The sequence below is a fragment of the Choloepus didactylus genome, chromosome 3 (genome assembly GCF_015220235.1).
Source record: "Choloepus didactylus isolate mChoDid1 chromosome 3, mChoDid1.pri, whole genome shotgun sequence".
Taxonomy (NCBI): domain Eukaryota; kingdom Metazoa; phylum Chordata; class Mammalia; order Pilosa; family Megalonychidae; genus Choloepus; species Choloepus didactylus.
In genome coordinates this window covers 214,114,594-214,142,164 of record NC_051309.1, presented here as the reverse complement: position 1 = coordinate 214,142,164, position 27,571 = coordinate 214,114,594, and the positions used below count along the sequence as shown (strand labels likewise).

Here is a 27,571-nt window from a genome sequence, read left to right as displayed (position 1 = left end):
CCAATCAAGATTATGAATCCCTGTGACTAGGGATTTCTAATTCAATAAAAGGCTGTGGGGTAAAAAGAGAGGTAGTATAGGTGAATAGAGGATATTTGTCCATCAAGTTATACATACCAACTTAAAGAGGTAGATGATTTAAAAGACTTAATGGGCTCAGATATTGACTTGGGCCTGAAAGTGATGTTTTAATTACTTACTAAGATCGTAATTAAGTGTCTTAGAATACTAGCCATCACTGGATTAGTACCTTAAGGTTAAACATTGGGAAGAAATAGTTGTTACAAAACACAGTCAAAACATTTTGTGGTTCTATTTTATTTGTTCCACTATTTTTGTAATTGGGGCAAGATAAGTGGTCCAATTTGTTTAAGAACACTTAATGTACCCCATAAACTGAAGCAAAGATTTTTTTATTCTGCCAAACACAACATTGATTTCCATCTATAATTATTTTTAAAGATAAAAAAACTAAGAGATGGAAGAAGATGGCAGCATAGGGAGGAGTGGAAGCTAGTTTCTCACCCTGGAACAACTAATAAACAACCAGGAACAACTAGTAAATAATCTGGAATAACTGCGGGGTGGGGTGGGATGGGGTGGGGGGAATGTGACTGTCCATTCATCATACACAAACCAGAATTGGGAGGAATGCCCTAGATTGCAGCATAAAATCTGTAAGTAAAAATGGTGGATCCAAGCCGGGAGCCCCCTCCCCCTATGGTCTGAACTGCAAAATCTTGTGGTGTTAGAGAGCAGCACTCTCTGAGCAAGTGACTATAGCTCAGCTGAGCTCGAATTGGGGTTTTAATTAACAAGTGTGGACTGCTCAATACAAGCTATCAATCCCCAACAAGCAGAGAGGCTTCTGGTGACGACTGACCTTGGATAGCTGGAGGGTGGCTGTGGACTGGCCCTGAAGGGAGCTTTCTGTCCCTTTTTCAGCTCAGTGGGGAAAGCCTTAGCCATTTTCAGTTCCCAGTGCTCTGACCAGACAAGGGTGGAGATAGCACAGGCAGAGAGTTTATTCAAATGTAAATGACCTCACCCTAGGGGGTGTATTTTCCCTAAAGAGAAGAAGGTGGTGCCAAGCTCTACTACCCACCATCCATTCAGAACCAGACCCCAGAGCCTGGAGGAGAACAGCTATGAGCCACACCTTACACAAGTCTGGAGCTAAGGCTGACAGGCAGCACCTGCTGGGCAGAAAAGCACAGTGACTTGAGGCCTCACAGAGTGTACCAATCTTCTAAGACAAACACTCAGGGAGGCATGATACTATTGCCTCCTGCTGAGACCTGAGTCCATTCTGGTCTGGAAAAACCTGATTGGGGTAACAAGGAAATCAGATGCCTAGGCAACAGAAAACTTCAACCTACACTAAGAAAAATGAAGTTATGGCCCTGTCAAAGGAACAAACTCACACTTCAACTGAGATACAGGAATTTAAACAACTAATACTAAATCAATTTAAAAAATTTAGGGAAGATACGGCAAAAGAGATGAAGCGTATAATGAAAACACTGGGTGTACATAAGGAAGAAATAGAAAGTTCAAAAAAAAAAAAAAAACAGCTGGCGGAAGCTATTGAAACGAAAGGCACAACACAAGAGATTAAAAACACAATGGAAACATACAACAGCAGATCTCAAAGAAGCAGAAGAAACACTCAGGAACTGGAGAACAAGGCACCTAAAAGCCTACACACAAAAGAACAGATAGAGAAAATGGAAAAATATGAGCAATGTCTCATGCAGGAATGTACATGCCACTGGTGTCCCAGAAGGAGAAGGGAAAAGGGGCAGAAGCAATAATAAAGGAAATAATCAATGAAAATTTCCCATCTCTTATGAAAGACATAAAATTACAGATCCAAGAAGCATAGTGTACCCCAAACAGAATTGATCTGAATAGGCCTATGCCCAGACACTTAATCAGATTATCAAATGTCAAAGATAAAGACAATCCTGAAAGCAGCAAGAGAAAAGTGATCATCACATACAAAGGAAGCTTGATAAGACTATGTGCAGATTTCTCAATAGAAACCATGGAGGCAAGAAGGAAGTGGGGTGATATATTTAAGATACTGAAAGAGAAAAACCACCAACCAAGAATCCTATATCCGGCAAAACTGTCCTTCAGATATGAGGGAGAGCTTAAAATATTCTCTGACAAACAGACAATGACAGAGTTTGTGAACAAGATACCTGCTCCACAAGAAACACTAAAGAAAGCACTGCAGACAGAAAGGAAAAGACAAGAGTGAGAGGTTTGGAAAACAATTTTGGTAGACAGTAGCACAGCAATGTAAGTACACGGAACAAAGACAACTGTGAGTGTGGTTGAAAGAGGAAGGTTAGGACCATGTGGGACACCAGAATGAAAGACAAAAGACAAAGACTGAGACTGTATAACTCAGTGAAACCTAGGGTGCTCAATGGTGGTAATAAAAGGTACAAATATGTTTTTACATGAGGTAGAACAAATGAATGTCAACATTGCAAGGTGTTAAAAATAGGGTGGGATTGGGGGTAAAATACAATCAATGCAAACTAGAGACTATAATTTATGGAAACATTGTATTATGCTTCCTTTAATATAACAAAGGCAATATACCAAAGCTAAATGCCTATGGGGTGGGGTGGGGGCATAAGGGAAGCGTATGGGACTCCTGGCATTGGTGATGTTGTCTGACCCTATTCTACTTTAGTGTAATGTTGTCATTCCTTTTGTTGCTTTCTAGCTGTCATGTTTTTTATTTTCTCTCTTTTTTCTTTTTCTTTTGTCGCTCTACCTTCTTTGACTCTTCCTTCTTCTTTATGGAAGAAATGGAGATGTCCTTAAATAGATAGTGGCAATGGTATTGAATACATAAATACTTGACTATATAGGAAACCAGTGATTGTTTACTTGGGATGGAATGTGTGGTGTGTGAACAAAACCATCTTAAAGAAAATTGGGTTGATAAAAAAACCTTGAGGGCACTATATTGAGTGAAATAAGACAGACACATAAGGACTAATAGTTCAGTGATATGAACTGATTATAATATGTAAACTCATAGACAGGAAATATAAGTTACCAGGATATAGAACAAGGCTAAAGAATGGGGAGCGGTTGCTTATTATGAGCAGAATGTTCAACTAGGGTGAACTTAATAGTTTGTCAAGGGACAGAGGTGATCGTAGCACGTTGTGAGAATGACTAATGGTGCTGAATGGTGTGTGAAGGTGGTGGAAAGGGGAAGCTCAGAGTCATGTATGTCACCAGAAGGAAAGTTGAAGTTTAAGAGACCGGAATGTATAAAACAGTGAATCTTGTGGTGGACAATGTCCTTGATTAACTATACAAATATTAGAAATCCCTCTCATGAACTAGAACAAATGTGTGACACTATAACTAGAAGTTAATAATAGAGAGGCATATAGGAAAAAAATATATGCCTATTGCAAACTATGTATATACACAGTTAGTAGTATTTTAACATTCTTTCATCAACAGTAACAAATGTACTATACCAAAACTATGAATCAGTAATGGAGCGGGGGGTGGTTAGGGGTATGGGAGGATTGGAGTTCCCTTTTTTGTCTTTATTTCTTTTCTGGAGTGATGAAAATGTTCTAAAAATTGAAAAAAATTGTGATGGATGCACAGCTGTATGATGGTACCATGGGCAATTGATTGTATACTTTGGATCTTTGAATACTTGTATGGTGTGTGAACAATCTCAATGAAAACTAAACTAAACTAACTAACTAAATAAATAAATAAAAGTTGAAAAAAAAGTTATAGCCTTGGGCTATGAAGCATTACACTTTTGGCACACTGATTGACTGAAAAACTTAGAACATCACTGTAAAGATGTTAATCATTGTTGACCTTCAGCAATGAATGGCTTCATTAAATGAATGGATGTAGCTTTACTGTGGCTTCTCCAAAAATGCTTTGGAGCACCTAACACTCTGCTGGTACACAGTCTCAAAGTCGGGGTCATTCCTGTAATAGGGATCTTCAATAATAAGTTGTTTTTGTGGATCATAGCTCCCAAGTAGTTGAATTTTTGCTTTGCAGTTTTTAACTTCACTACCTTTTCTATTCAAATCTTTCAGATTGCTTTCATCCATACATAGTATATTATAAAATGTGGCAAAGTCTTCTTTGGTAACCTGCTGGGCCATGTAATTCATGGGAATATCATGCTTCTTCATGCAGTTTTGCCCTCGATGATCAGGAGGGTTTCCTGTCTCACAAGTGGATGTTGCGGCACTGTCTATTCTCCAATTATCTGAAATATTTTGATCAGTTACAAGTTTTCTGTAAACTGTTTCTGTGATGAGTGATCGACAAATGTTACCCAAACATACAAACAGCACCAACTTGGGTGACTGTACTGCCGTCTTCTCAGGAGCAGAGAGAGGCAGAGTGAGTGCACACTTAATCTTAGCCAAGCTCTGTGATCTGAGAGCCTCATTCTTATATTTTAGTGACTAATTTGAAAACAAACCTTCCTTTAGACTTCAAAATGTGAATTAGAATGTAGGTTACCAAGGGACAGGGTTGGGGTAGGGAATAGGGAATTAAGTTTTAAAATGTGCAGAGTTTCTATTTGGGATGATGAAAAAGTTTTGGTAATTGATGATAGTGTTGGTAGCACAACATTGTGAACATAACAGTGCTGAATTATATTTTTTAGAATTGGAATTAGGGACTATCCTTTCTTCATTTCAGTAAAACTTGATAGAAATTTTAATTTATCTTAGAGTGGAAACACAATTTTTCTTTTAGGTATGTTGGTCTAAATCCTTATCCCATTTCTCTTTAGTAAAAGAAGATGGAATAAAAGAGAATCCAGTTTATTGCCTTTTCCCCCCAACTGCTTACTGTATATTAGTTATTTCTTGCTATGTAAATTGATAATCTTGCATAATTAAAATTAAAAAAAAAAGTTAATTTAAAGCTGACGTAGATTGGGCCAGTGAGTGATCTTCATATTAAATTGGATGTTCTTAAAATGCCATGTTTGTATTTCTGTTTTGAACACATTATTGCTGGTCAGTAAGAGTCTGAAGAAATGAATGAATAATATAGAGTTGACTAAATTTGTGGTTTTCAGACTAGTCTGAGAAGGCCTTAGGAGTGTTTTTTTGGTTCTTTCAGCGGCTTCCTGGAGAGAAGAAAGGGAAGGAAGCTGAGTGTTTAGGGCTCAAGCTCCCCACCACTTCCTGCCAAAGCATTCCTTTTATCTGTTTTATATTATGTATTTACACTTCCTTGCCATTTACAGAAAAGATTCTGAGTTTCCCCTCGACATCTCCCAGAATCTAAGGCTCTCAGAATAGGATACCACAACTATATCCCATTAGGGGGTTTTTGGCTCAAGGTAGGGGTTGCTTCCAAGAGGGAGCCTTGTTGGGAGGGCAGAAAAAGGAGAAACAGAGGTGAAAGGGAGCTGAAGACACGCTTTGAAATTTTACTCCCTTGAGGGTTCAGCAGATCATTTTGGATGTTAGGATGAGATTTCTGGTATTTTAACTAATTAAAAGTTTTTCTGTAGTTTCAAGGAGCTTCTCTGAAGCTCTTTGATCTCTTCCATTCTGCCCCCTATCCTCCAAGTCTGGCTTAAGTTTTTCTATCATTCTTTTATAATACTTTGTGCACACATTTATTACTGTCCTTAGGTGCATTGCATTGTAATTATCTTTTCTCCTTTTAGTGCTGCTAGTGTTTGCCTCATGTATTTTGGGGCACCATGATTAGTTGCATAAATGTTTATGACTATTAATTCTTCTTGGTGTATTGCCCCTTTTATTAACATATAGTGTCCTTTTTGTCGCTTATAAGAGTTTTGCATTTAAAGTCTATTTTGTCCGGTATTAGTATAGCTACTCCAGCTCTTTTTTGGTTACTATTTGCATGGAATATCTTTTTTCAACCTTTCACTTTCAACCTATTTGTGCCTTTGGGTCTAAGGTTAATCTCTTATAAGCAGCATATAGTTGGATCATGCTTTTTTATCCATTCTGCCAATCTGTGTCTTTTGATTGGGGAGTTTAATCTGTTAACATTCAATGTTACTACTGTAAAGTCAGTACTTCACCATTTTATCCTTTGGTTTTCATGTAGTATTTTTTTTTTTTTAACTCTCTTTTTACCCTTTTAGTTACCCTTACTGGTAATCATTTCTTCACACTACTCCAAGCCACTCTCTCCTGTATTTTCCTTTCAATCTACAGAACTCCCTTTAGTATTTCTTGTAGGGCAGGTATCTTGTTGATGAACTTTCTCAGTTTCTGTTTATCTCTGAGTCTTTTAAACTCTCCCCCAATTTTTTTAAAATGTAATTTTATTGACCTCACACCACATATAATCCATTCAAAATTTACAGTCAGTGGCTCACAGTATCATCAAATAGTTGTGCATTCATTGCCACAATAAATTTTAGAAAATTTTCATTACTCCAAAGTAAAGAAAAAAAGATATGAAAAATAAAAAAATAAAAAATAACACACAAACCATCCCGTACTCCTTATTCTCCCCTATTATTTATATATATATTTGTCATTATTTTATTACTCATCTGCCCATACACTGTTTTCCCCATTTTTGAAGGACAGTTTTGCTGGATAATGAATTTTTGGCTGGCTGTTTTTCTCTTTCAGTATCTTAAATATATCATACCACTGCCTCCTTGTCTCCATGGTTTCTGATGAGAAATCAACACTTAATCTTATTGAGGAGCCATTGTATGTGATGAATCACTTTTCTCTTGTTTCTTTCAGGTTTCTGTTTTTATCATTGGCATTTAACATGCTGATTCGTATGTGTCTCAGAGTATATCTGTTAGGATTTATTCTGTTTGGAGTATGTTGGGCTTCTTGGATGCACATATTTATGTCTTTTAAAAGAGTTGGGAAATTTTCTGCCATTATTTCCTCAAATATTCTTTCTGCCCCTTTTCTCTCTCCTGGGATGCCCATGATGTGTATGTTTGTGTGCATCATGGTGCCACTCAAATCCCTGAGACAAAGCTCAGTTTATTCTTTTCTCTATCTTTTCTTCTGTTTGTATGATTTTGATTGTCCTGTCCTCTAGTTTGCTGATTCTTTCTTCTACCTGTTCAAATCTGCTGTTGTATGCCTCTAGTTTATTTTTAATCTCTTCTATTGTGCCTTCCATGCCCATAATTTGTTATATTTCTTTTGTCCTTTCAATTTCTTCTTTATACTTACACAATGTTTTCATAATATCCATTATCTCTTTAGTCATGTTTTCCTTTGTCTGATTGAATTGATTTAGGAGATTTGTTTTTACTTCTTTGATTAGTTGTTCCAAATTCTGTGTCTTCTTTGAAGTTTTAACTTGTTCCCTTGACAGGCTCTATCTTCCTGCTTCTTAATATGGTTTGTCATTTTTTTGCAAATATATAGGCATCTATCTGATTATTTTGATTTGTTTTACTTTGAAGGTCAGTTTCTCTCTCTTGCCTAGGGTTTTATTGTTGATTGGATTTGTGTTAAGGCTCTCCTTTGATGCTTGGTTCAACTTATTCTAGACCTTTAGAATACCCTGTGTTTAACTTTCAGATTTTTTCTGTCCTTTTTCATCTGATTCTTTCCCTGTATATGTGGTACAAATTTTAATACTCCACTTTTTGTGCAACTATTTTACCTCCAGGAGAAAGCTTGCTTTTCTATGTTTCTTCTCCAGGAATCTTGTTCTGTTCTATTTGTTTTTTTCTGTCTCCATTTTAAAAATTAAATTCAATTTTATTGAGATATATTCACATACCATACAATCATCCATGGTGTACAATCAACTGTTCGTAGTACCATCATATAGTTATGAATTCATCACCCCAATCTATTTTTGAACATTTTCCTAACACCAGAAAGAATAAGAATAAGAAAAAAAAATAAAAGTAAAAAAGAACACCCAGATCATCCCCCATCCCACCCTATTTTTCATTTAGTTTTTGTCCCCATTTTTCTACTCATCCATCCATACACTGGATAAAGGGAGTGTGATCCACAAGGTTTTCACAATCACACTGTCAGCCCTTGTAAGCTACATTGCTGTACAATCATCTTCAAGAGTCAAGACTACTGGGTTGCAGTTTGATAGTTTCAGGTATTTACTTCTAGCTATTGCAATAGCTAAAAAGGGTTATCTATATAGGGAGTAAGAATGTCCACCGGAGTGGCCTCTCAACTCCATTTGAAATCTCTCAGCCACTGAAGCTTTATTTTGTTTCATTTTGCATCCCCTTTTTGGTCAAGAAGATGTTCTTGGTCCCACAATGCCAGGTCCAATTCATTACTGGGAGTCACATCCTGTGTTGCTAGGGAAATTTACACCCCTGGGAGTCAGGTCCCACATAGGAGGGAGAGCAATGAGTTCACCTGCCTCATTGGCTTAGCTAGAAAGAGAGGGCCACATCTAAGCAAGAAAGAGGTACTCAGGGGAAGACTCTTAGGCACAAGTATAAGCAGGTTTAGTCTCTCATTTGGAGTAACGAGCTTTATAAGGGCAAGTCCCAATATAGAGAGCTCAGAATACAAAGCCATGAGTCTTCAATGTTTGTGAGAACGTCAGCAACAATCCAGGTGAGGAAGCCCAACACCTCTGCATTTTCCCCAGCTCCTCAGGGAGGGCCCTGCATATATATTTTTATTCTCTGCCCAGATTACTTTGGGATGTGTTGCTATTTCACTGTAACCTATACAAACCTACCTTATCTTACTTCCTATTCAAAGTTCCATGTACTTGAGGTGTTTGAACAAACTGACTTTAGAAGTTATATTGTTTAGAAAATATAGATCCCATACCAAATAAACATCTCTTCCCTTGGTCTTATATGGAAGTTGAAATTTTAAAACACAGTCAGTTTTGATCTTTACCCTTTGGCCTGATTTGCCCCAGTCTTAACCAGATCTGCTTCATTCATATCTTTAATTGAAGTCTGGGGTCTTTTTCATTTTTTTTTTTTTTAACAGTTGCTGTATACACTAATGTTGACATTCATATCTGCCAAGTTCTAGCTCTGAGTTTCAGGTGTCACACAGATACCCAACATTCCAGAGACTGACCGGGTTATACACAAAGGGCTCAGCATCTCAGAGTTTGGAGACAGCCATTACAATTCAGGAATAGATTTGACTGCTATAAGAGCTTACACTCTAGGGACCATTACAATAATCATTCCCCTGATAGGCTGTGCTCTAAGATTCAATTCTGAGTTTACACACTGTAGTTAGTCCATATTGGTAAGGCATTATAGTGTTTGCCTTTGTTTCTGGTGTACTTCACTCTAAAAATTGTCTACAGGAGCTGTTCACCTCATGGCATGTCTCACAGCTTCACTCCTTGTAGTTGCTTAATAGTCCATTGTATGCATACCCCACAGCTCATCATTCTGTTCCTCAGTCTATGTACCCTTAGGCCACCTCCTCCCACTGCAAATCATGAATACTGCCTCCATAAACAACAGTGTGCAAATGTCCATTCATTTCTCTGCTCTCAGATCTCCCAAGTACACACCCCATAATGTGGTTGCAAGACCTTATGGCCCCCACATACTTAGTTTCTTGTGGAACCACCACATTGACCTCCAGAAAGGCTACACCGTTCTGCCACCTCATCAACAGTAAGTAGGTACATCCCTCTCTCCATGTTTTCTTCAGTGCTTTTATCCCTACAATTTTATAGAGATATATTCACATACCATACAGTTATCCACAGTGTACAATCAGTTGTTCACAGTATCATCATATAGTTGTACATTTATCACCACAGTCAGCACTTGAATATATTGATTACTATGAAAAAAAGTTTATTTTTTTAGTGAGTAATAAAAAAGATAATGAAAAGAAAAATAAAATGTCATACAATTCAATATAAAGTCAGGATAGACAAAAACACCACTACCAAGAATCCCATGTCCCTCCCTTATATCCCCCTTTCATACACATTTAGTTTTGGTATATTGATGTTACATTTAATGGAAGCATATTACAATGTTACTGTTGACTATAGACTCCAGTTTGCTTTGATTATGTTTTTTTTTTTCCCAAATATCATCCCTTTTTCAGCACTCTGCATGGTTGACATTCATTTGTTCTCCCACATGTAAAAACATTTTTATATTTGCACATTTAGTAAGATTCATTGGCTACTCCAGTTTTTGCCAAGTTATACTGTCCCAGTCTTTATCATCTATCTTTACCTCTGGTGTTATACATTCCCCTATCCCACTTTTTTCAGCTTTAATCACAGACATCTTTGTTCAGCGTACTGACAAAATTGTACTGCCATCACACAGTATTATGCTATTTATTTCTGGATCTATACAATCAGTTCTGCTGAATATTCTGTAGTCCTTCAGCATCAAATGCCCAATCTCTACACTCTTTCTATCTCCTGATAGCCTGTGTTATCAGCTTTTCAAATCTTATTTTTTCCTCTCTCTACTTTTACCCTTCCTGATAATCTTCATTTCTACACTCTTCTCCAAACTGGTCTCTCCTGTCTTTTCCTATCAGCTTGTAGCAGTCCCTTTTGTATTTCTTGTAGCACTGGTTTTTTATTCACAAACTCTCAGTTTCTGTTTGTCTGAAAATATTTTAATCTCTCCCTCATCTTTTTTTCTTCATTTTATTGAGATATATTCACATACCATGCGGTCATACAAAACAAATCGTACATTTGATTGTTCACAGTACCATTACATAGTTGTACATTCATCACCTAAACCAATCCCTGACACCTTCATTAGCACACACACAAAAATAACAAGAATAATAATTAAAGTGAAAAAGAGCAATTAAAGTAAAAAAGAACACTGGGTGCCTTTGTCTGTTTTTTTGTTTGTTTCGCTCTCCTATTTTTATACTCATCCATCCATAAACTAGACAAAGGGGAGTGTGGTCCTTATGGCTTTCCCAATCCCATTGTCACCCCTCATAAGCTACATTTTTATACAATTGTCTTCGAGATTCATGGGTTCTGGGTTGTAGTTTGATAGTTTCAGGTATCCACCACCAGCTACCCCAATTCATTAGAACCTAAAAAGGGTTGTCTAAAGTGTGCGTAAGAGTGCCCACCAGAGTGACCTCTTGGCTCCTTTTGGAATCTCTCTGCCACTGAAGCTTATTTCATTTCCTTTCACATCCCCCTTTTGGTCAAGAAGATGTTTTCCATGCCACGATGCCGGGTCTACATTCCTCCCCGGGAGTCATATTCCACATTGCCAGAGAGATTCCCTCCTCTGGGTGTCTGATCCCACGTAGGGGGGAGGGCGGTGATTTCACCTTTCAAGTTGGCTTAGCTAGAGAGAGAGGGCCACATCTGAGCAACAAAGAGGCATTCGTCTCCCTCATTTTTGAAGGACAGTTTTGCCAGATATAGAATTCTTGGTTGGCAGTTCTTCTCTTTCAGTATCTTAAATATAACATACCACTGTCTTCTCACCTCCATGGTTTCTGCGGAGAAATCTGTACATAGTCTAATTGAGCTTCCCTTGTATGTGATGGATTGCTTTTCTCTTGTTGCTTTCAGAATTCTCTCTTTGTCTTTGACATTGGATAGTCTGATCAGTAAGTGTCTTGGAGTAGGTCTATTGGGATCTATTCTGTTTGGGGTATGCTGTATTTCTTGAATCTGTAATTTTCTGTCTTTCATAAGAGTTGGGAAATTTTCAGTGACTCTTTCTTCTATTATTCTTGCTGCCCCTTTTCCCCTCTCTTCTCCTTCTGGGATACCCATAACACATATTTTCATGTGCTTCATGTTGTCACTCAGCTCCCTAAGACCCTGCTCATATTTTTCCATTCTTTTCACTATCTGTTCTTTTGTGTGTGTGAGTTCAAATGTCTTGTCTTCCAGTTCACTGATCCTTTCTTCTGCTTGTTGAAATCCGTTGTATCCCTCCAGTGTGTTTTTCATCTTCTCCATTGTGCCCTTCATTCCCATAAGTTCTGCCATTTGTTTTTAAGTTTATGAATTATTCTTTATGGTCATCCAGTGTCTTCTTTGTATCCTTCATCTCTTTTGCCATATTTTCCCTCAGCTCATTGAATTGATTTAGGAGAGTTGTTTGAACATCTTTAATTAGTTCTTCCCTGAGTTCACTGAACTGATTTAGCATTAGTTGTCTCAACTCCTGTATCTCAGTTGAACTATTAGTTTGTTCCTTTGGCTGGTCCATATTTTCATGTTTCTTAGTATGGCTCATTATCTTAAGTTGTTTAGGCATCTGATTTTCTTGATTAGTTTATTCTGGAGCTCATTTTCACTCTTTTACCTAGGGTTTTCTTGTTGGTTGGATTTGTTCTCTAACCTTTGGTATACAGTTCAACTTATTCTAGACCTCTAACTTAGGTTCTCTTTAGTTGATAAGAATTTTTCACCTATTGTTTTTCTGTTTCTTGCCCTGCCTCTATGTAGCCTTTTTTGTGAGAGGGTCTCCTCAGATATGGCCAACTGCTGTAAGGTTTTCCCAGTCTAGGAAGGCCCAGGTCTCAGGAGGAGTATATGGAGTTTCCCTGAGAATGAGACCCTCCTGTGAGGTTTCTAGACTCAATGTTTTTCCTATCCCATCCAGCAGGTGAGGAGGTGCAGTGCCTTTAGTTCTCCCGGTGACTCTGATCTTATTGGGGGCATGGCTGACTGAAGCTGGTTTTTGAATTTCAGTCCATGGGGTCTGAGTTCCCAGAAGAGGGGCTGCCAATTGAGCTGGACCTCCCTCCACTCTCCCAATCCTAGGAACTCCAGCTGTCTCCAAGGGACGCTATTCCCTTCTCCCCTCTCCTCTTTGGAGCAACTCCAGCTCAATTTCTTGGTCAGCCTGAGTTGCCAATTAAAGAGTGGGGTGGAGATTTTCTTCAGAAGTGAATCTGAAATTCAAAGAAATTATGGGTACTCTGTCTTCCCCCAAGACTAGCCTAGACCTTCAACTTGAGCTATTGGGTAGAAAATAACCACATTTATTACTTTAAATTTTTAAGCCACACATTTTACTTTTAAATTAAAAAAAAAAAAAAAAAAAGAAAAGAAAAGAAATAAAAGAAGTCCCTTTTTAAAGCCTTTCCCCAGCCTGGAAGTTTTGTCAGTGTCAGAATAGAGTATTTAAAGATGTGCTTTGGGCTATTATCTGGATAATTACTCTCCAACAGCTTTGATTCTGCCCTTGCTGGGATTATTGAAGTGAAAAAGATGAGGAGTCACTGAGAAAGGAGAAGGGATAAAATGTAGGAAAAAAAAAAAGCATTTTTGGAGCTAGGGAATGGGTGCCTGTTTTTATGCTCCCCCACCCCCTTTCTGGAGCCCAGCCCTTCTCTAGCACCCCCAGCTTCAAAAGTTAATTAATTAATTTATTCTGCAGTTGAGGCTGGGTTGAGCCCCTCTTCTTGCTCCCAGCAGATTGTTGTTTCTTTTTTCCTTTCAGGCAGCCAGCTGCAAGACAGTCCATAGAGTCTGGGCGGGGAGGGGTGCCAGACCCCTTGTCAGGGGAACTTACAATTTTCACTGCGATCTCAGCTTTTACACCCATTCCAAACTTGGGTATGATGTGTGACTGGTCACTGTAGACCCCCAAAACCCTGTTTCATACAGTTCCTGGCTAATTGCCAGCTGCCCTAGAGCAGTCTCCATTGTTTTTTACTCTCTTGTTATTGTGTATAGCTGCTTTTGCCTGGAGGACAGACTCTAGTAGGAGGGTCATCTGGAGAAGACTTTCCCAAGTTAGTATTTCCAAGCCAAAACTGGGCCAGGGACCCACAAAGGGGGAAAGACTGGCTCCAAAGTGCCCTGGGGAGGGGATCAGGAAGAGCATCAAAAGCCTCTGACAACTTCCCAAGGCTGTGCTTTCCTGATCTGCTGAGCAAATCAGCCCTTCAGTTAACTGTTCCCCACAGCCCTGAGGAAGCATGGCATCTTTAAATCTCCACTGCTTCTGCCCCTGCCCAGGGCAGAGTTAAAACAATGGATAATACCACCTTCACCCAGGGCAGGTTGAGACAGTAGCTCAAAGCTGTCTCAACCTAATCAAAAACTGATCAGTGATCAGCCATTCCTACCCCTTTTCTTGGGGAAGAAGATTTTTATGTCCCTTTCTGCTACCAGTGAGCTAGCCAGGTCCTGGACCCCAAGACAGCCCTCTGTAAGAGTGGGGTATAGGCACTGGCAGCCACTGTGCTAGAGAGCACAGTGAGTGCTGAGAGAACAACTCACTGTGCTTTACTGTATTTTATCAGTCTATTCTTCCTGTTCTTCCTTGGATGCTGTACGGTTATTTCCTGAGTCCAGAGCCCCAGAACAGTTGTTTCAGATGGTTCCTGCCTGTTAAATAGCTGTTTTGGTGGAAGGACTGCATCCTGGAGCTCCCTACTCTGCCATCTGTCCTGGAAGTTCTCCTGTAATTATCTTTTAAATGTAGGTCTCTCTCACTACTCTGTGAGCTCCTTGGGGGAAAAGGTCAGGAATTCCTTCTTCCTGCTCCTTGCCTTTCCCTAATAGCTAATAATGTTGAGCACCTTCTCATGTTGTTTTTAGCCATTTGTATATCTGTTGTGCATCTATTTAGCCATTTTTATATCTATTGTATGTCCATCCTTTTAAAAATTGTTATTTGTCTTTTTGTTGTTGTTTGCAGGATTTCTTTTCATATTCTGGATATTAAATCCTTATTGGATATGTGATTTCCAAATATTTTCTCTGACTGAGTAGGTTGTCTTTACACTCCCATGATAAAGTCCTTTGATCTACAAATGTTTTTAATTTTGAGTAAGTCACACTTATCTACATTTTCTGTTTTTGCTTGTGCTTTGGTGTAAAATCTAAGCATTAGGTAACACAAGACCCTGAAGATGCTTCCCTTTTCTAGGAGTTTTATAGTCCTGGTTCTTATATTTAGGTCTTTGATACCTTTTGAGTTAATTTTTGTATATGATGTGAGATAGGGTCTTTCTTCATTCTTTTTCATATGGATGTCCAGTTCTCCCAGCAACATTTGTTGAAGAGACTATTCTTCCCTGATTAAGTGGACTTGGCAGCCTTGTCAAAAATTAATTGGCCATAGATGTGAGGGTATATTTCTGAACTTTCAATTTGATGCCATTGGTGTATGTATCTATCCTTCTGCCAGTACCACGTTGTTTTGAACACTGTAGCTTTGTTGTAAGCTTTAAAGTTAGGAATAGTGAGTCCTCCAACTCTTTTTTCTTCTTCAAGATAGTTTTGGCTATTTGGGGCTCCTTACCCATCCAATAAATGTGATAATTGGTGTTTCCATTTCTGCAACATATGAAATACAGCTTTTGAGCTGGCAAATGCTTTTTTTCCCAATATCTGTTAGTAAAAACCACCACAAGCTCTTTGTTTTCAGCTGGCAAGGCCAGCAATGCAACTTTATAGTCCTACCTCACAGATATATCAACCATCCAGCCGCATGTCATAATTTAGTCTGCAGGGATCTTGATTATCTTTCCCTCCCACAAGACTTCACACTGGTCCATAACATTGATAATTTTATGCTGTTTGGACCTTGTGAGCAAGAAGTAGCAACTTAGTGAAATAAGTAAATTTATTGGTAATGTATTTGCATTTCAGAGTGTGGAAATGAATAAAACAGAAGTTCCAGGGGCTTCCAGCTTAGTGAAATTTTTAAGCATCCACTGATATGGGACTTGTTGAGATATCCCTTCTGTTTGTTTGCTAAAGGTCCCAAAATGCAATATACCTGAAAATGGGTTGGCTTTTAACAATCAGGATTTATTAAGTTACACATTACTAATCTAAGGCCATGAAAATGTCCAAATTAAGGCATCAACAAGAGGATAACTTCTTTGAAGAAAGGCTGCAGGCATCTGGGATTCCTTTTGTCACATGGGAAGGCACATGGCAATGTCTGCTGGTCCTTCTCTCCTGGGTTCTACTTTCAATGGCTCTCTCTCTCTCTCAGCTCCTGTGGGTCCTTCTTGCTTCTCTGGGCATTTCTATCTTTCTGCTCTCTTCAAATATCTCTGCCTTTTATCCTTTCATGAAGGACTCCAGTAAAGGATTAAGACCACTTTGAATGGGCTTGGTCTCAATTGAAACAACCTAATCAAAAGGTCCCGCCCACAATAGGTCTGCTCCCACAGGGATGGATTAAAAGAACATGGCCTTTTGTGGGGCACATAACAGCTACAAACCAGCACACTCCACCCTCTAGGCCCCAAAATATGTGTTTTTTCCATATGCAAAATACATTCATTCCATCACAATATCACAAAAGCCTTCAATCATTTCAGTAACAATATTAAGTACAAATGTTATCAAAATAAGTTACAGTCATGGTCTGTCCTAAGGCAAAATTCTCCTCTGGCTGTGGACCTGTGAAACTTAGAGCAAGTTATCTGCTTCCAATATACAAAGGAGGAAGAGTCATAGGATAAATATTCCCATTTCCATAGTGTGAAATTGGAAGGAAAACAGGGGTCAAAGATCCCAAATATTTCCAGGGTAGGGTATACTTCATTAGATTTCAAAGTCTGAGAGTCATTCACAGAAAGACATTTTATTCTCAGGGCTTGAGAGCAGCAGTCCCACTCTTTCCAAGGGCTTACATGATGGCCCTGCTCACTACAAACACTGGGATGAGGACTTCAACATCTCCAAGCATTGGGGAGACTGCCTTGTTCTTGGCTCTGCCCTTCTCAAGCATCATGGTGGCACCCAGACTCTCTGCCACCTCCAGAGCACACACTCAACCCCCTTAGAACAGTTGGATGGCAGCCAGGCTCTGCCCAACCCCCACAGAGGGTGCTCCACCCTCTCTGAGGCCTGAGGCAGCAGCACACTTCCTGAATAATGGGGTGGAAGGCCTACCCTCTGCAAACTCCAGGGCAAATTCACCCTCTCCATATGCATGGGTGAGTCCTCTCCTGGAGTTTCTTGGCTTCAGACCTTAGCTTCCATGGTTTTGCCTTTAAAGTAATTTTTCCTTCAATCTGTCCCCTTTTTGTCCCTTTTAGTCCAGACTGGAAGTGGTTCTGTTTATACAGAACTCACAAAAAACTTTGTTGGGCATGCGGCATACAGGGATCCCAACCATTAGACAATAGATTTTCCACAAATCCTTTCTGGATAATTCTGTTTCCAATCCTGACTTGTCCTGAAAAGGCTGACTGGTTCCATGTTTGGTTAAATCCTCATGTGGGGTACTATCCTTTGGGGACTCATTTTTTGAAAGCTCAGAGTTTACCAAGCCACAAATTTTTGGTTTCTTTGTACCCAAGAGTTCAGTTCTCAGCTTATTCCTTTCCTCTTGCTTTTTACTATACATTCCAAGGAGAAGCCAGGCTGTATTTTCCACATTTAGTTTGGAAATTTCCTCAGCTAGGTATCTAAGCTCATCACTTCAAAATTTTGCCTTCCATCCAACACCAGTACTCAATTTTGCCAAATTGTCTGCCATTTTAAAACAAGGATGACCTTTCTTCCAGTTGGCAATGGCACATTCATCATTTCTGTCTAAAGCCTCATCAGAAGTGCAGTTAGCATCCTTATTTCTATGAAGAGTGTCTTCAAAGCAATCTAGGCCTTTTCTGTCAAGCTCTTCACAATTTTCCCAGAATCTCCCACTTATCCATTTATAAAGGCATTCCATCATTTTGGTATTTGCAAGCTCAGCAGCACCCCACTTCTCTGGTACTAAAATCTGTTTTGGTTTGCTAAAGCTGCTGAAATGCTATATACCAGAAAATGGGTTGGCTTTTAATAATGGGAATTTATTAAGTTACAAATTATAATTCTAAGCCCATGAAAATATCCAAGTTAAGGCATGAACAAGAGGATAACTTCTCTGAAGAAAGGCTGCTGGCATCTGGGATGCCTCTGTCACATGGGAAGGCACATGGCAATGTCTGCTGGTCCTTCTCTCCTGGTTCTGCTTTCAATGGCTCTCTCTCTCAGCTCCTGTGGGTCCTTCTCGCTTCTCTGGGCAAAGCTTCAAACTAGCACATCTTCATAGGTGAAGGGTAAGTTGTTGCATCTGGTCCCTCTCTCAGCCAATAAGAGAAAAAATGCCTAGGTGGACTCTTTGGATTTTGGAGGGAACATATTTCTCATTTGGATTTGTTATTCTGGTACATTTACCAAGAGACATTATAGTTGCTAGTTTTGAGTGGGACCAGAGCAAGACAAGGCTATGACAGGTCCAGGCTGCTCTGTGAGTTCAATTGTCATTTCAGCAAGACCTCTCACCATTATGTCTTTTGCTATTTCCTGACAGGTTTGATCTCCCTTCTCTCTTCATTTTTTCTTGTCTAATTTTGGTCTCTTTTCTGGTTTGCTAATGCTGCCATCAGGCAAAATACCAGAAATGGATTGGCTTTTATAAAGGGGGTTTATTTGGCTACAAAGTTACAGTCTTAAGGCCATAAAGTGTCCAAGGTAAGGCCTCAACAATTGGGTACCTTCACTGGAGAAAGGCCATTGGCGTTCAGAAAACCTCTGTTAGCTGGGAAGTCATGTGGTTGATGTCTGCTTCCTCCCAGGTTGTGTTTCAAAATGGCATTCTTCAAAGCATCACCTTTCAATGGCCGTCTTCAAAATGTATGTCTCAGCTGCAGCTCCTCCAAAATGTCACTCTCAGTTGCTCTCCATCTGGGCCTGTGTGGCTCTTTTTAAAGTACTCCAGTGATCCAGTTAAGACCACCCTGAATGGGTGGGGCAACACCTCCATGGAAATAATCCAATGAAAGTTCTCACCCACAGTTAGTTGAGTTACGTCTCCATGGAGACACTGAAGCTATAGGTTCCAACCTAACCGACACTGATACGTCTGCCCCCACAAGATTGCATTAAAGAATATGGATTTTTCTGGGGACATAATATATACAAATCAGCACAGTCTCCCTCATTTGATTGTTAGTTTTATGAAGACAGGGTTTTTGTTTGTTTGTTTGTTTGTTTGTACTATTTTGTTCATGGCTGTATATCCAGTGCCTAAGATGGTCCTTGTCATAGAGTAGATATATCAGTCAGGTTCCCAACAAGAAATAGATTGTGCACTCAAATTGAGTAATTGAGGTTTAATAAAGTAACTATTTATAAAGATAAGGGTAGTTGTAGGGAAATTACTATGTTCAGTATGATAGAATAGTACCAGTAACAACTTTAGGCCTGAAGGACTGTTGGGTAAGGAGTAGAAGCAACCCAAATTTTCCTTGGTAATTAGAAATAATTAAGCCATCCAGTACAATGACCGTTTTCTTTGCCTTTTTTGATCAGTAGCATGAGGAGTCCAAACTGCCTTGGGAGCAGTTTCAGACTTGGCTGGATATAAAATCCTTGTTTTATACTTTCATTGATTTTATTAAATACATTATTTCATTGTCTTCAGGCATAAAACATTGCTGTTGAAAATTTTGTTACAGTGCAATTTTCTTACCTTTGTAAGTGACTTGGTCTTTTTCCTGGAGACAATAGGATTTTTTTTTTTTCTGTAAAGTTCAGCATTTCGCTAGAATATGTATAGTCTTGGTTGTTATAAATCAGTTTTCCAGGTACATGATGTGCCTTTTCAATTTGAATTTTTTTTTTTAATTGCAGAAAAGCTTTCTGGAATTACAGTTTTTAGTAATTGTTCTGTTCCACTGCTTTGGTTTTCTCTTTGTGGAGACTCCTATTATCTGTATATTGAATTTTCTTTGGTATTGTTCTAGTTTGCTAATGCTGCAGAATGCAAAACACCAGAGATGGATAAGCTTTTATAAAACGGGGGTTTATTTCACTACACAGTTACAGTCTTAAGGCCACAAAGCGTCCAAGGTAACACATCAGCAACCGGGCATCTTCACCTGAGGATGGCCAATGGCGTCTGGAAAACCTCTGCTAGCTGGGAAGGCAGCCGGCGTCTGCTCCAAAGCTCCGGCCTCAAAACGGCTTTCTCCCAGGACGTTCCTCTCTAGCAAGCTTGCTCCTCTTCAAAACATCACTCCCAGCTGCACTCTCTTTTCTCTCTTTGAGTCAGCTCATTTATATAGCTCCACCGATCAAGGCCCACCCCAAATGGGCGGGGCCACGCCTCCATGGGAACATCTCATCAAAATTTTCTCCCACAGCTGGGTGGGGCACACTCCAAGCAAATCTAACCAACACCAAAAACGTCTGCCCCACACAAGACCACAAAGATAATGGCATTTGGGGGACACAATACATTCAAACTGGCACAGTATCTTCTGTATTTGTCACTTTCCCTTGAAAAAGTCTTTGAAATTTTTTTCTTTGTTTTACTTTCTGTTCTCTTAAAGCCTTCAAAGTTGTATTTTTTATTTTGTTATTCCCAGTTTAAATTTCATTTATGAAATTATTTTTTTATTTCTAATTTTTGTGAGTTCTAGCACCTCATTTCTGAGTCTTTCTAAGTGATTTATGTTGTCGTTTTATATTTTGTATAATTTTCCTTAATTTCTTTTAGCTGATTTTGAAACATTGGATTATAGTTTTCCTCTGTTTTGTAGGCATGCATTTTCTGGTGTGCTTTAATTAATTATTTTTTTCAATTTTTTTCTTAGAGAAGTTGTGGGTTTACAGAACAATTTATACATAAAATACAGGATTCTCATATTGCACCCTATTATTAACACCTTGCATTAGTGTGGAACATTTGTTAAAATGGACAAAAGCACATTTTTATAATTGCAGTATTATCTATAGTCCATGGTTTAACTCAAGATTCACTGTTTATGTAGTGCTGTTCCATGGAATTTTTTTTTTTTAATTTTCATTTTGTTACCATATATACAACTTAACATTTCCCCTTTTAACCACATTCATATATATATATTTCAATGCTGTTAATTACATTTACAATGTTGTGCTACTATCACCACCATCCATTACAAAGCATTTCCATTGTTCCAAATAGGAACCTGTATATTTGAAGACTTAACTTCCCATTCCCCCTCCCCTCCCTGTCCCCTGATAATCTGTATTATAGATTCTAACTCTCTGATTTTGCTTATTCTAATTATTTCATATCAGTGAGATCATACAATATTTGTCCTTTTGTTTCTGACTTATTTCACTTAACATGATGTTGCAACATTGATCCATGTTGTCATGTGAATCAGAACTTTATTCCTTTATAGGGCTGAGTAGTATCCCATTGTGTTTATACATTACATTTTGTTTATCCATTCATTGGTTGATGGACACTTGGGTTGCTTCCATCTTTTGGCGTTTGTGATTAATGCCACTATGAACATTGGTGTGCAAATATCTGTTCAAGTCCCTGCTTTCAATTCTTTGGGAGTATATACCTAGGAATGGGATTGCCAGGTCATATGGTAATTCCATACTTAATTTTCTGAGGAACTGCCAAAATGTCTTCCACAACAGCTGCACCATTTTACATTCTCTCCAGCAATGAATGAGTGTTTCTATTCCTCTTTACCCTTGCTAGCATTTGTTATTTTCTGTGTTTTTTTTTTTTTTTAATTTAAATAGCAACATGTGATTTCTGGCCATTTGTAGATCTTCTCTGGATGTCTATTCAAGTCTTTTGCCCATTTTTAAATTGAATTGTTTGTCTTTTTGTTGTTGAGGGATTTTTTAAAAATATATTCTAGACATTAAATCTTTATCAGATATGTGGTTTCCAAATATTTTCTCCCATTGTGTAGGTTATCATTTTACTTTCATGATACAGTCCTTTGAGTTGCAAATTTTTGAGTTTTGATGAGGGAGGTCCCGTTTATCTATTTTTTCTGTTTTTTTTTTTTTTTTTTGCTTGTGCTTTGGGTATAAAGCCTAAGAAACCATTGCCTAACAAAAGGCCCTGAAGATACTTCCCTACATTTTCTTCTAGATTTTGATTTTCTGGCTTTTATATATAGGTCTTTGATCCATTTTCAGTTGAATTTTGTACAAGATGTGAGATAGAGGCCTCTTTTTTTTTTTTTTTTTCAAATGGAGATCCAATTTTTCCAGCACCATTGCTCTTACCCAATTGAGTAATCTTTATCCTCTTGTAAAAAATCAGTTGGCCATAAATATGAGGGTTGATTTCCGAGCTTGCAATTTGATTCTATTTGTTTATATGTCTGTCCTTGTTCCAGTGCCAGGTTGTTTTGGTTATTGTGGCTTTGTAATAAGTTTTAAGATCAGGAAGTGTGAGTCCTACAACTTAATTCTTCTTTTTAAGATGGCTTTGGCTTTATCTTCTCATATAAATTTGATGTTTGGCCTTTCCATTTCTGCAATTAAGGTTGTCAGAAATTTTATTGGGATTGTGTTGAATCTATAAACCACTTTGGGTAAGATTGACTTCTTAACAATATTTAGTCTTCTAATCCATGAACATGGAATGTCCTTCCATATATTTGGTTTGTCTTTAACTTGTTTCAGGAATTTGTTGTAGTTTTCTGTGTACAAGTCCTTTACATCCTTGTTAGATTTATTCCTAGATATATCTTTTAGTTCACATTTTAAATGGAATTTTTTCTTGATTTCTTCTTCCAGTTGTTCAATGCTTGTTTATAGAAACACTACTGAGTTTGAGTGTTGATCTTGTACTCTGCCACTTAGCTGAATTCCTTTATTAACTCTAGGAGCTTTGTTTTGTGTGTTCTTTTTTTTTTTTCAGGATTTTCTGTATATAGGGTCATATTCTTCTTTTCCAGTTTGGATGCCTTTAATTTTTTTTTTTTTCTTTTCTAATTGCTCTGGCAATAACCTTGAGTAAAATGTTGAATAATAGTGGAGACAGTGGGCATTCTTGTCTTGTTCCTGATCTTACAGGGGAAGCTTTCAGTCTTTCACCATTAAGTATGATATAAGCTAAGGGTGTTTCATATATGCCCATTATCATATTGAGGAAGTTTTCTTCTATTCTTAGTGTTCTGAGGGTTTTTATTAAAAGGGGTTCTGGATTTTGTCATCTACATCAATTGAGATGATCATGTGGATTTTTTTTCCCTCATTCTGTTAATGTAGTGTATTACATTAATTGATTTTCTTACAGTGAGCCACCCTTGCACACCTTGGACAAATTCCACTTGATCACAGTGTACACTTCTTTTAATATGATGTTGGATTTTGTTTGCAAGTATTTTGCTGAGGATTTTAGCATCTATATTCATAAAAGATATTACTCAGTAATTTTCTTTTCTTGTGGTATCTTTAGACTTTGGTATGAGGGTGATGTTGGCCTTGTAGAACAAATTAGGGAGTGTTCCTTACTCTGCAGTTTTTTGCAAGAGTTTGATCAGAATTGGAGTTAAGTCTTCTTGAAATTTTTGGTAAAAATTCCCTTTGAAACCATTTGGTCCTGGGCTTTTCTTTGTAGTGAGGTTTTTGATTACAGATTCAATCTTTTTACTAGTAGTAAAGTAGTAATTGGTTTGTTGAGATCTTCTATTTCTTCCTGAGGCAGTGCAAGTAGTTTATGTGTTTCTAAGAATTTGTCCATTTCATCTAGGTTTTATTGGTGTACAGTTGTTCATAGTATCCTCTTATGCTTTCATTAATTATTTTTCTGCCACACATTCTCTTTTCCTCACAATAATGTTATATGGGATTTGACCATGACCATGACCTTTTTTTTTTTTTTACAGTACCATTATATAGTTGTGCATTCATCACCAAAATTAATTTTTGACATTTTCATTACCACACACACAAAAATAATAAGAATAAAAATTAAAGTGAAAAAGAACAATTAAAGTAAAAAAGAACACTGGGTGCCTTTGTTTGCTTGTTTGTTTGTTTCCTTCCCCCATTTTTCTACTCATCCATCCATAAACTGGACAAAGGGGAGCGTGGTCCATATGACTTTCCCAATCACATTGTGACCATGACCCTTTAATATCACTTATTTTTATATGAAATTAATTTTCTTGAAAATTTAAAAGGGATGGCATACCAGAATAATTTTTCTAGCTTCATGGTTCTAGAGCACATTCTTCTACTATTGCTTTTTTGAAATATTTTAAAAATGTGGTATCATTCTTTCTGAGCTCTCCTGGCTCTAATCTTTAAAAACAATTCCACTTTTATCTGAATCTCCTTTTTCCTTTGCATCTGTTTACTTTATTCCATGCAGTGCGAAATATATTCTCTGTAGTTTCTCCTCATGTCAGGTTTTGTTTCCATTGGCAGCTTTGGCTAGTTTTGCAAGTTCATAAGCTGCAGGCTACTCCAGAGCCTTGAGACATTACTGCAGACTTCTCTGATTTTAAAATTTTCTCTTTGCTCTTGGTTTTCAGAAATTATACTATAGTATGAATTTCTTTTTACCAAGTTTGGGGTTTTAGGCTTCCCAAACTGTGGCTTGATGTCTTTATTAAATTTTGTAAAATTTTCATTCATTTTCTCTTTAACTATTGTTTGTGCCCCATTATATCCTCTTCTTATGGGACTCCAGTCACATATGTTAGTTCTTTTCACCAATGTCACATATCTCTCACCCTGCTCTTATTTTCCCATTCTTTTGCCTCTGTTTCATTCTGTTTTTTTTTTTTTTTTTTTTTTTTTACTAATCTCTCTTCTAGTTCATTAGTTCTCCAAATTGCATCTAATCTGCTGTTAAAGCTAACCTTTAAGTTTTTTATTTGGTTATTGTATTTTTATTTTAGTTTTAGAACTTCCGTTTTTTTATAGTTGCCAGTTCTCTGTCAAAATTCACAAACTTGTCATTCATCTCTTGAATATAATAAGCATAGTTATTTTAAAGTCTGATTAGTCCCATATCTGAGTCTTCCATGATTCTTATTTCTACTGTGTGTTGTTTCTGTTGGTTTTGTTTCATATTTTCTTGCCTTGTATTCTCATCTGCCTGGATATTTCTTAATGTGCATTAGAGTTTACATTTGCAAAATGTTGGTAGAATTAATTAGAGTTGGGGGCAATTCTATCCTCTTCCAGAGATGATTTATGTTTGCTTCTGAAAGGATCTTAGGAATACTAACAATTTGGGATGAATTTTTATCCCATTTCAAATTGAGATGATTAAAAGCTGAGATATAGTGTTTGACCTAACCATAGCTCTTTGGGGATGCAGCATGAGCAGGTTATTCACCAGGCCCATCTTCCCTCACTGGGCTCTGCACTCCAATCCTTATTTTCTGCAGCCCCGGGAAACAATCTTAAGTACTGCTCAGTCTCTTAGCCTCTCAGCTACTCCCTCAGAAATGGGCAAATGCTGCCTGGAGGAAAATTTCTGTAAATGCTGGCTCCCACCATCCTGGGCCTCAGTTCTCCTCTGGATCCAGGTACACGATTCTGTTATATCCATGATGTCTTTGGGAAGATGTCTTTTTACCTCCTATTTACCTTGTTGGTAAGGGACTGATTCCTGCCTTAGGGTTGTAGGAATGGAACAACACATGACACCTGATACTGGACAGATGTGATCAACAGCATCTTATTAGTCACATACACTCACAGCCCAGGGGAAGACACTGCACGCCACACAAGGCCATATGAGGGATACACTCAGGAGCAGAGTGAACAGCCAGGGGATGGGGGAAGCAGGCTTTGGAGCATCAAGAAGGTTGGGTGTTTGAATAATTCAGCAGGCTGGAAGGGACCTGAAACAGGAACTGTGCCTGGCCCTCATAATAAGAATGGTTGTTTGGCTAGGAAATCTTATCTGTGGGAGCAGAGTGGGGAGCAGTATTTGTGGTTAGGCTATTTAAGGCCCTTCTGTTTGTTCCCAGATGTCAAGGCACACATAATATTAGGCCTTAAATTTTGGCATTACACCACATTTATTAAGTTAAATTAAATTACTTTAGGTAATTTAAATAGTTAAATTATATTTAGCTAAATTATAAAGTTAAATTAGTTTACAACTATACGTATTTTAATAATTTTAAGTTAAAAATATAATATACATAGTCCATAATTAAAAAGTAAAAGTAATGCAAGTTCTTTGTAAAATGTTCAGTTTAGAAGGATATAAATAGAAAAGCAAAAGTTTGTATCTTCCCTACTCCCTATAGCTCTTCCTCTGGTCCCCTCAAGACGGCTTCTTTACATAGAAGTATCTTTTTTTTTTTTAAACAGTTTTTTTGGTTATTGTACTAGAAATAATAATCTGACATCCAAGAATTTTTTTCACAAAGAATAAATCTACTTTATTCTTGTTAACAGCTGCACAGAATTCTATCATGTAGCTACAGCATAATTTAATTTATCTGTTCCATTACAGATAAATGTTTACCATGTTTCAAATATTTTCCTATTTTTTGACAATGCAATAATGAGCATCTGAAGATATCTTTTATACAAGTGTTTATGTTGTGGTATCTGTACATGAGCGGGATGGACCCTGACCCCCAAAATAGGGTTGGATTCTTTATTATAGTTTAGATCTTTAAGATATATGTATTAGGATATATCCTTAGAATGGTAAGATCCTTGCTTAAATGTGGCATCCAAACTGTAATTAGGATGTGGATGTGCGAGAAGTTGCCATTTAAGTATTGCCTTCCATCTTTCCATACGGGTAGATAAAGAGAGTCACTCTGGGGCAGATCTTTGTTCTGGGATGATTCTCTTTGTGGTTCTTCCTAAGTAGATCAGCACAGGTAAGTATGTGTCCCCTGCTCATGGGCATGTGTATAATAGGACATTTTACAAATGCCTTGATGATGGTCACTTCTTTTAATATCTTTTACTATGTTGTGCTGGTTTGGATGTATTATGTCCCCCAAAATGCCATGTTCTTTAATGCAGTCTTGTGGGGGCAGAGGGATTAGTGTCGATTAGGTTGTAATTCTTTGAGTGTTTCCATGGAGATGTGACTCAATCAACTGTGAGTGAAACATTTGATTAGATAATTTCCATGGATATATGGACACTGCCCATTCAGGGTGGGTCTTGACTTAATCACTGGAGTCCTATAAAAGAGCTCATCAACAGAAGAATGTCAGAGCAGCTGAGAGGGACATTTTGGAGAGCAGCTGCAGCTGAGACATTTTGGAGATGGCTGTTGACAGCAGACTTCTGCTGACGCTTTGTAGAAGCTAGCCCAGAGTTTGCTCTAGAGACGCTAAGAGAGGACAAGACTCCCCAAGAGCAACATTTTGAAGAACACACAGGAGCTGAGAGAGGAGCTGGAACACAACCTGGGATCAGCAGACACCAGCCACGTGCCTTCCCAGCTAACAGAGGTTTTCCGGATGCCATTGGCCTTCCTTTGGTGAAGGTACTCTCATGCTGATGCCTTAATTTGGACATTTTCATGGCCTTCTGACTGTAAATTTGTAACCAAATAAACCCCCTTTACAAAAGCCAATCCATTTCTGGTATTTTGCATAATGGCAGCATTAGGAAACTGGAACGTATATAGAGATCAAAGGTTCTTTAAAAGGAAGTAAGTGAATTTCCTTGGAGACCAAGGAGCCTGCTGGAAGAGAATGCATCAGTCTCTCTCACTTCTCTCTTCTGGAGTTCCTCATCAGTTGTACGTCTTGGATTGTTAGGGGCGATTCTTACTGAGTCAGGGAAGGATGAGATTGCGGATAACTGAAGAGCATGCCAGCTTTTCTCTGATACAGAATTTCTCATGGCACCTCCCAATCAA

The 27,571-nt window shown here is 38.1% G+C and overlaps 1 protein-coding gene across 1 annotated transcript; it reads right to left on the bottom strand.

The window, feature by feature from the left end:
* Positions 1–3,920: 3,920 nt before the first annotated feature.
* Positions 3,921–16,702, bottom strand: LOC119530639 (low molecular weight phosphotyrosine protein phosphatase-like). The gene is made up of 2 exons (XM_037831531.1): positions 16,619–16,702; positions 3,921–4,397 (listed from the first exon to the last, which is right to left on the bottom strand). Exons 1-2 carry the CDS (start codon positions 16,700–16,702, stop codon positions 3,921–3,923), a joined length of 561 nt encoding a protein of 186 aa, XP_037687459.1.
* Between the last annotated feature and the right edge of the window lie 10,869 nt (positions 16,703–27,571).

What these genes read in the sequence shown, in the direction of transcription:
- LOC119530639 (XM_037831531.1), bottom strand. Translation starts at nt 16,702, where the DNA reads ATGATGCTTGAGAAGGGCAGAGCCAAGAACAAGGCAGTCTCCCCAATG. An exon ending in TCCTCATCCCAGTGTTTGTA is followed by an intron (nt 4,398 to 16,618) that starts GTGAGCAGGGCC and finishes GCTCCTGAGAAG; the next exon opens with ACGGCAGTACAGTCACCCAA.